This window comes from Orbicella faveolata, unplaced genomic scaffold (genome assembly GCF_042242905.1).
Source record: "Orbicella faveolata isolate gen_17 unplaced genomic scaffold, um_ofav_v1 contig_12, whole genome shotgun sequence".
Lineage (NCBI taxonomy): Eukaryota > Metazoa > Cnidaria > Anthozoa > Scleractinia > Merulinidae > Orbicella > Orbicella faveolata.
Genome location: NW_028301539.1, coordinates 23,118,310 through 23,128,757, shown reverse-complemented (window position 1 = coordinate 23,128,757; position 10,448 = coordinate 23,118,310). Strand labels below are relative to the sequence as shown.

The window sequence follows — 10,448 nt, the reverse complement described above, 5'->3', positions numbered from 1 at the left end:
AAGTACAAAGTAGAACAATAACTTTAGATTTCTAGCTGTTAACTGAAAAGAGGCTACCGTTAGGTTCTTTCTATAATTTTCCAAATAATAAAGAAATGTCTGTGGAACGGCGAATTTTCTCATAACAATCTACTCTCGAATTAACAGAGTAGTATTTGTGATATATCTATCGGAAGGACTCTACTGGGAAATAAGAGTATAATTATATATAAAAAGAGATAACAAAACTGACTGAAAAACACAAAAACAAAAACATCGGAAATATCACACATGCTTTTCTAAACAATGCTACTGCCCGATAACGTTTGAAAACTTTTAGTAGAGTTGTCACCCTCCGTGTATTGGAGCGATGGATAGTGGACTTCAGGAGGGCTGCGGCAGCAAGTTGGAACTTGTTAGCTCTTTTTTCGACAGGTGAAGTCTGCATGCGAGCCAAGTGGCCCATCAGGCCGGAGCTTATCCCGGTTTCTGTAGCATGAAGCGACTAGGAGTGTTTCTACTCCCCCCTGGATGGGATGCTGGTCCATCGCAGGGTTACCCCCAGCATTAAGTTCGCCGGTACCCATTTATACACCTGGGTGGAGAGAGGCACTGTGAGAGTAAAGTGTCTTGCCCAAGAACACAACACAATGTCCCCGGCCAGGGCTCGAACCCGGACCGCTCGATCCGGAGACGAGCGCACTAACCATGAGGCCACCGCGCCTCCCTTCGACAGCCATCTCCTTAATCAAGATCGGAAAACAAATGAAATCGATATTCAGGGAGTTAAGCCAGGCATCCCTGACGAATCGTATCGTTTTGTTTATACCGTGGATATTTATCTCCAGCTGACTGCCTTTTTCACAGGAAACGTAACAGCGGCGACGAGTAAGCTTTAATGACAAGAAATCGGAACTTGCCCCCATCCAAGATTACCAATAAAATTTTATACTAATTTCCCTTTTCCGTAATACGATTACGATCTTTTCGAAACAATAAAAAGAACTGAAAATAAAAAGTAGCTGAAGTTAAATAAGAAGAATTATTATAACAAGGAATATGAATCCAGAACACAAAAGTTCAGTCCCTAAACTGTCCCTTCCCCACTCTGCATATAAGGGTTAAACCAAGGCGGGGAAAGGGAGTCTACAAAAACTTGCACATGCATGCGAATGTAATCATTAACCACTATCTACAGATCATGTAATTCATGATGATGATGAACAAACTAGTTGTTCGTGCAGTGCTCGCTCGTTAAAGTTTAAATCACTCTCCCTCAAATAAAGAATATTTCACAGGCAGACTACACCATCTATAGTAAACAGTTGATAGTAATTAAGTTTCTTTGTTTTCTTAGGGTGCGGGTAACTGTTAGGGTTCAATTTTGTAAGAGTATTTTGGACCATTCCGTGTTCTTGGTCTAGTCCATAATCATCGATCATTACAAATAGATTTAGACGCAATTTGCGACACTGTTTCTTGCAGTTAAGGTCATTCCTCACATTTGCATTGCGCATCCTTACTGCGCATAATTTATCACAGTGGCGTCATTAGCGCGCGCTTGTTCACGCGCATATTGAAAACATGACGGATTTGCCTTGATATTGAGCTCTGTCAGTTGAAAAATGGCTCTAGCTCACCAACGAGCATGGGCACCCCAATTTTTTTTCAGTCGTTGTAATCAACTAATCATAAGCTTTGCGTGAGAAAAGACTGATCTAATTTCTATTGCTGAAAATTGAATAAATAAGAAAAATAGCAAATACACTGTGGTCTTTTCTATTTTGCAGTCGGTAACCACGTCAAGAAATTTGGTTCAAATTTTTAATCAAGGATTTAGCTTTCTGTCTGAATCAAACTTAAACGTTTATTTGTGGTCCGACACAATGTATTGACTGTAGTTTAATGCGTGTTCTTATGAGTCCGGACTTACAAAAATGTTACAATTACTGGGAATGCGTTCTCATAATAAGCAATAAATAATGCAAAAATGGGGCATTTTCAATGCCTCACTGCTCCTTAATGAGCATGGGCACCCCCCTTTTTTATTTCAAAATTAAAGTTATCATACGACAAATATTCAGTGGACAAAGTTTGAACACAAATCTATTGTCACTTTTATTTTAGAGGAATTACCTTAAGTCGTGTGCTTAGTCGCTTTTAGGCATTTGAACGAGCAAGCGACAGCATCACACTCTGATTGGCTCGTTTTGAGCATGCGCATACAAGTTATAAAATATTACAAAAAAATACTGTGAAGTGGGGAAAATTAAACTAAATTTGAAAACTTGATAATTAATGCAAAAACTGGAAAGGAAAAAGGTTCAAGTGGCTCACATTTTGACAATTTAATTTACCAGGCAAAGTCTCGATTGAGGAACAAAGACATTTCGAAAGTGAAGAATGATCATCGCAGTAAATTTTCCAATTTAAGCAATTGGAAAGACGAAGCCTGAAAAAATCAGGGCTTCAACGGGATTCGAACCCGTGACCTCCGCGATACCGATGTGTGGCTTCATAGCTCAGTTGGTAGAGCATCGCACCGGTATCGCGAAGGTCACGGGTTCGAATCCCGTTGAAGCCCTGATTTTTTCAGGCTTCGTCTTTCCAATTGCTTAAATTGGAAAATTTACTGCGATGATCATTTTTCACTTTAATCTACAGCCGCAGTTCATATATGAATTATTTCATATAAACTTCACATCATTTCACTCCTCATGGGAAGATATGAACTCAATAAATTGACCTCGCTCCCAATGTGTGGCTTCATAGCTCAGTTGGTAGAGCATCGCACCGGTATCGCGGAGGTCACGGGTTCGAATCCCGTTGAAGCCCTGATTTTTTCAGGCTTCGTCTTTCCAATTGCTTAAATTGGAAAATTTACTGCGATGATCATTTTTCACTTTAATCTACAACCGCAGTTCATATATGAATTATTTCATATAAACTTCACAAAGACATTTCGGTCAACATCCGAAACGAAAACCAAATGTTCATCCCAGCAAATGTTTATATATCGTAACATGACTCTTCAACTAAACGTTTGGCAGTTCTGCGGTGAATCTCAGTTCGAAGCGGAGAGAGATTTCCAAGATTTGGATGATTAGTCCCAGGCTCTAATAGGTCAGCGCGCACTGATTGATGGGAATGTTCTGGTCGCGGGGATGATGGGAAGGGTCGCGAGCGAGCAACGTGTCGGTACAGTGTTAAACAATTTAGTTTGGCACCTTGTTTCTTTTCATGGATCAGTTGAGGTGACATGACGCTTTAAGAGTTTCTCCATAAACAACCAGCATTGTGTTTGGTCAATTGTCTGGAATTCAGATCGAAAAAATGCCCGCGCGTTTTTTGCAGAATTTTCCTTGAAGTCGGAAAAACGTTTCTGTAACGACTTATTTTACAAGCAAAGGTCTCAAATTTCTAATAACGTTAATTGGTTTATATAAAACAATAAAGCGGCGAACAAAATGAAGGGCAGGTTACTTCCCGTGAAGGTACTCGACGCAGGTTGCGCTACCCGCTGGAGTGATTTAAACCGTGAATACAATGAATACACTCCCCGTTCGAAAACATTCCAAAGATTTACATTTTGGATTTGATTTACTAAATAGGACACCTTGAACGGCGCTGTGTTTGCGGAATTTCGCTTGCTTAACGATGGTCTCAAAGTTAACTGAACAATCTTGAGAAAAAAGCATGTCAGAAACACAGTCTATATAAAGGCTCAATGAAACGTTTTTAGAGGATGCGTTGGAGAAAGCATGTGTTCATAGCGGTTGTGTCATGTTGTCAACTGTCTCTTTTTACAATTCTTATTTATTTAATTAGGTTTTGCAATCAAAATTCCTACTCAAGAACTGAAGCTGAGACAATTGAAAGAGGAAAAGATGGAGTTAGTTACTTGTCTAACATGGCAGAAACAGCGTATAACAAGATGTCTTCATTTCTTCTCTTTCCGACTACATCAACAGCACCAAGGACAGTTTTTTTAAGTAATAACCTGGATCAAAGATCAAAGGACGATAATACCGGAAGCAGTGGAAACCACAGCTCTCTTACAAGAGGGAAATACAGCGGCAAGAAGACGCGGTTAAAACTGATAGTCACCATTTTGAGCGCACCCATAAGATTTGATCGCCGCGAAGGGATAAGAAGAACATGGATGAATCAATGCAATTCGGAAGAAGTCGTGTGCCGATTCTTTACCGATAGCTTATCCGATATGGAACCGAAAGTGCAAAGCGTTCTCGCTAACGAAAGCGCCAAATACGGTGATCTGGAGTTTATGCCGATTCCTAAAGGATACAACTTCGGTCTTCGGCTCTTGTGGTTAATGGAATGGTCGGTGCAGAGATACGACTTTGATTTCTTCTTGAGAATGGATGACGACTATTTTGTGTGCTTGAAAAGGCTGTTGTTTGAAATTCCCTTTCGTCCTCAAAAAAGGTAAGAATACATTTAACCTATATGAAGTAAACTTATACAAAAATGATGAGATTCTTTATGTGTTACCATTCTACTAAAATCCGGGCTGATATCGGGACTTGTTTACTTGTTCACTGCTGGTTATTGTTTTCTTCGAGATACATGACAATGATTACTTTCCTTTTGCTCATTTAAATATAAAAGATATTAGCAAGCCACTCTCTTCATAAAACAAATTTCAGACTCTGTACGGACAACTGTAACTGTGTTGCTTAATGGATAAAGTGCTGAACATTACTTTTTGAAAAGCTATTTTCAACGAATGAATGTCCCATCAAGATCTTATATAAGTTATGTGATTTATTATCTTTACAGAAAAGCAAGTATCATTTGCTATCATTTTCCCTAGTGAGAAAGTTTGATTGGAAAATAAATCGCAGAGGTGACAGAAACTACTTTCTTAGCCTTAAACTGATGAACTGAACTTCAAACTTCTTTCAACTTCGTTGGAATGTTGTGAATCCCTTTCCGAGAGTCGAAATTACGCCTCGTAAATGGCAGGTACCAGTAGATTTTCTCAGTTTGCGGTGTTGTTCATTTGTGTTGACCTCTTGAGCTTTTGACCGCAGAGGTACCTGATATTTGTTTAAACAAAAACTGGTAAAATCAACAGAGAAATACCATTTTCAAAACATTTCGATTCAACGTTCTAAACGGTCTTAAATCAAAATGTATTTCACTGATTAATCAGTGCAAAACAACACGAGGGAGTTAAAAACTAACCGGGTCGGACTCGGAAGTGAATATGATTCAAAAATTCAAAAATCGTTTGGCTGATGACAATTTCAATTCTCTGCATGTATTTCAGGCTCTATTGGGGTTATGTTCACTGCGAAGTAGAAGGACTGGTACGAGTGGACGAGGGCTTTCTTATCCTGTCAGCGGACCTTGTACAAGAATTCATGGGCAGAAAAGACGAATTACTTTGCCACCCGTTTGGCGACCAGACAATCGCGATATGGATGAATGATGTGAAAAACGTTATCTACTTTCACGATCCACGGATATTTCACGACGTAACGGCGCATATCCCTGAGTTCAAGTTGTTACGGGAAGTTTGCGGCACTTACATCAGTCTACACGGCTCTTATTTGCACGAAATGTTGATTTACTGGAAAAGCGCTTCAAAAGACAACCAGTCAACCTACTGGGTTCCTTCCATTCAGCCAATCAGCAACCTGTGTCCGCTGAGCACGCGTTTTGATTGGCGGGCCATGGGAGGCCCTCCGTACGGATGGGAACCAAAACCATGCGTGCTGAAACCGCTATGGAACTTGGGGAGTATGCACCGAGGAAGGAACATGATGTAGGGAACACGAATCTGTCCAGCACATTAGAATTGACTTACATATACAGTAGCCATAGTATTATCTCTTTAGAGCTTGATTTAAAATCTTCCCAGTCATGCAGAATTCTTCAATACTGGTTTTATTTGCTCAAATCTGTCCTAGGTTTTATATATCCCGGCTCGCGATCTTTTAGGTTTTGACTACCTAATCAATATTTACTTATTTAGAAAAAGAACCGCAAGCATTTAAATGAAAATTTCATTTTCAAAAAAATCTTTTCGATATTTTTACGCGTTCAGTTATATCGTATACGTTATTGAAGTATAGAATGGTTTCGATGAGTAATATACTGAATTAATGTTCAGCAAAATAAATGCTATTTAAAAGAAAGTAACATGAAGTTTTTATACAATTTCAGAAAGGTAAATTGAATTTAGAATATGAAGAACGAATTTTATACTTAAAATACAGTATTTTAAGAAATTCAATTAGAAATACAGTGTATCTTCGGATCCACCATTGACCTAAATAATTTTCAACAGTTACATATAAATATACATAAAAGTTGTTTACATAATTTCATAAAGTAAATATCATAAAGGTAATATATTTTTATAACTTTTAATCGATTGCATTTGAGATCAATAAAGTGTCAAAGTATTTTTCACATACAAAACTAAACTGTTTTGAATAAATCCTTCATAGAGAAACATTTGATGTAAGAACTACGAGCGAAAGTCGAAACGGGCGGTTGCTCTTTTAAAGGGATTTTCTTTCTTCAAACACAATTTTTGGCCGCAATCCCGTACACCCTGAAGGTAGATTTGCTTCGATCGAAGTGACTCTATTAGCAGGGGATCTTGAGGGTAGATTGCGTAAAAAGTACCATGATATCGTATTAAACATGATTTGATTTAGCGCCCTGCTTCCAATGAGCGTCGCCTTTCTAATAAGCCTCCCCCTCGACACTTATCAGTAAGGATGCGACAAAATTGTTCTGTCCAAATAAGCCCTCACCCAGAAACTCAGGGTGCGGTGTTGTACGGGTCCGCAAATGATCCCGGACCGCAAATGATCCCCATATTGGACCGCAAATGATCCCGATCAAAAAATCGGGAATGGCATGGATTTATATCAGAGGAAGGTGAGAGCATGTAGAAAAATAATGAACTAAAAAACATGTTTTATCATTTTGCGAAAAAAATCTTTCCACAGTTGCTGTTTTGTTCTTCGAAGGGTACAGATCGTTTTCACTGTCACGCAATAACGGAAATAATAAATCGAAAACCAACCAATGGAAAAAGCTAAGAAGTTGTGATGTACGCTATAGAAGATAACTAAATAAGACACGTCTCCAAGTTTTAGGTCTGTGCGTTTTCCCAAACGTCAGATATTCGTCGTAAATGTTTCCCAGAAATTCAGTAAGAAAGCGCCATGTTGGTGTACATCCGTGGTACACCAATATGGCGGCCGGAATATAGTGTAAACATCTGGAACTTACTTTGGCTTTCTAGACGACTGATTATCAGTACTAAACAAACAAGCATTTACATAAGCACTTTTCCTAACGCTCTAACTTCTAAAAAGGCTCAAAATCATGAGATAAATATATATTTTTCAACAAACTCGATCGCAGCCTTGTGTCACGCAAACTCCATAACTCTGAAATTCAAAATGCTCTGGTTTCCAAACGAAGCACGCTAATTGTAAACAGATATAAATATACCGCCTCTTATGCCTGATGAAGATAAAAACACGTCACGTGAAGACGATCTATTGAATTAGAAGTCTTAGAAAAACACATACTTGTAAACATTCTCGAAATCCCGGTCGCGAAAGTATCAAACATCTATCAAACAGCTAATTGTCAAAACGAAGTGCAAGCCTTGGCCTAGCGTGGTAATGAAGCTGAACTTCATAACTATAGCTTGGAATTTTGGCTTCTTAGAATACTCGAGTAGTCATTTCCGAGGAATTAAAGCCAAAATACGACCAAGGAAAAATTATAAAATAAATTTGTTCAAATTTCCAGTGCTACACACTAGATGTTTTACAGAGTGATGAGGCGTTGTAGGCTTGTGGGTCTACTCAGGTGACAGCGTCTTCTGTAAGGGACCGTTCATTTTTTATGAGGGAGGGGGGGGGGGGCTGGTGGGATTTGGGAAGCACCATTTAAAAATCGCATGACCCCCCCTCAGCTTACCAATTTTTTCACATGGCCCCCCCTTATAGCGGTCATTTTTTGGGATGACCCCCCCCCAAAAAAAATTGAACAAACAATATTTAGATTTCAACTTTTTTAATATTTCTCTATTATCCCCCTATTTCACGTTATTGTGCTCACTATGAAGACAATATTTACAATCTCTATACGAGAGAGAGCTGTTGTTTAAAAAACAAATCAAAAGAAAGAGAAGTCAATTTCGGATCTCCTAGTTATGGCTCGCCCTGAGCGTGTGGCATTTGGCCTCTCATTGGCATCTTCCTCATCTGAATTGATGAATGCAAGAATGACGTCTCTTGTGTCATCTTCTCCCCTAGAGTCAATGGCATCACTGTCATACTCATCATTGTCACTTTCATCCGTTTCACTGCTGTCAGCACTTGCCCTGTTGTCATTTTGTGTCAATGTCCTGGCATTTCTCAGTGTTGGTTGGCCAGCTCTGAGAGGACTCTTCTGCTACAAGCATGAATGTCTTACAATTGCCTTTACTTTCTCACTCTTGCTGCTTTTCAAATGCTGCTTCAGCCCGTGGTGGTTTGAGTACTTGTTTAGTTCCGGAACACGTAGCTTTTTAAGCTTGGTTAGATCTTCGCACAACTCAGTCCAAGGATAATCCTCCTCCCTACTTAACTTTGCCTTTTCTTCTGCTCTCTTTTTCCCTTTAAATTCCAGCACTTCAAGATGCTGAAGATAATCCACCACAAACTTCGATTTGACAATAAACTTATCTGCAAATAGAGCAACGCTCTCTGGGTCAGATAAAACCAGCCTGCCACTTCCATGCTCTTTCTTCTTTATATTGTTAACTGAATCCAATCGGGGAAAGAGCGCATTACTACATGAGCATCATGAAAGAGGCTCGTTCCAAAATGCGCAATAATGGCGAAAGCGACGAGTCGTTTAAGAAAAGGTTTACAGCTGAACGATGCAGGCAGTTTGACATCTTACATTCAAAAGAAGCAATTTTTCTAGGTGCGGATGGCTGTTCAGAAAGGGCGAGTGAGTTTTTCATGCAAGGGTACCAGTTGAAGCCCATTGATGGAAGAAAACTGAACTTCTCCATCAAAGAGCACAGAGCAATGGTGGAAAAGTTGAATGTCATATTGAAAGATGTAAAGGAACACGATTCCACACTCTTTCAGTCCAATGGGCTTGCTTTAAAGCAGGGCGAAGAATTTGCCCACAGTTTTAATGTAAAACAGATCAAATGTACAGAAGCTAAGTTGACGAAGGTCACGCAGGACATGGAAGAACTAGAAAATAAGAAGAGCAATTATAACAGCATATTCAAAGGCATACTCAAACAGCACATCAACAAAAGGAGAAGGAAAAAAGAAAACCGCAGAAAGTCAAATGAAAGAAAGAAGAAGCGGACTGAAAACAACGTCCAACGAGTTTATGGAATCTGTGTTGAAAACCCGCTAGGAAATGATCTTCCACAATGCCTTGTGTACCCTCCTAGAACGGCCGTCCCGGAAGAGTGTCTTAAAGTTGAGGATGTTGCCACGTCGATATTTAGAAGAGATGGGCCATACATCGCACAGCTCTTGGAAGGGAATTATTTCACCGATGCTGCAAGCAGCAGAATCACCACCAACCTTGAGCGGAAAGTCAGAGATTATGTTTACACCTTCATGTACCCTGAAGAGTACACTCTGACGGAAAGCATTGCTGCTTCTTGCAGCATTGGTGAAAGAGACTCCCATAGCAGCACAAGCGGCGACGAAGAACTCGACGACTGCGGAGATGAAGATGAGTGCCAGTGAAAGTTGCATTCGAAAATAACAGTGTTAAATACTTCTTTTCAGTAGCTACAAATGCTTTTTGTCGCCAAACGTTTTTTTAAAGCAGAAGGAAAGTTTGTAATAAATTTTATATCCTGCCTTCTATGTTTATTCTATAGCAATCTTTTTGATATTCAAACATTATGCCATTTTAAAGTTTTACTAAAATATTTCACGTGACCCCCCCTTTTTCCCTTATTTTTTTGGGATGACCCCCCCTCGAAGGCCTTTTTTTTTCGCATGCCCCCCCCCCAAATCCCACCAGCCCCCCCTACCTTATAAAAAATGAACGGTCCCTAATAGTTGCTTCATGGTTAGATTTTAGTTTAAAACTTTAGACGAGTGGCGTTAATGGCTGATAAAATGTGATTTAACTATAACACCGAAATATCAATGTGTAACAAAGGAGGATATGTAGCGTATGTTGCACTGATCATAATTTCACTGAGAATTGCAAAGAAATGTAAGCCAAGTCGTGTTTTGATGATTGAGTGGTGCTATTCATAACATCGTAGTTAGCAACAAAGTTTAGTCGAAAGTATGAAAAGAAAAAATCAAGTTGTAAGCCAATATAATTATAAGATGGCTTAAATAAAAACATCGGTATCCACGTACGCCAATTCCCTATCCACACTATCCCACCATCCATGCCATTCCTTATTTTTTGATCGGGATCATTTGCGGTCC

General features: G+C 39.4%; 1 protein-coding gene across 1 annotated transcript; it reads left to right on the top strand.

The window, feature by feature from the left end:
• Window positions 1-3,582: 3,582 nt before the first annotated feature.
• Window positions 3,583-6,434, top strand: LOC110041788 (beta-1,3-galactosyltransferase 6-like). Its single transcript, XM_020747120.2, has 2 exons — window positions 3,583-4,425; window positions 5,273-6,434. Exons 1-2 carry the CDS (start codon window positions 3,725-3,727, stop codon window positions 5,772-5,774), a joined length of 1,203 nt encoding a protein of 400 aa, XP_020602779.1. The 5' UTR covers window positions 3,583-3,724; the 3' UTR covers window positions 5,775-6,434.
• Window positions 6,435-10,448: the final 4,014 nt, after the last annotated feature.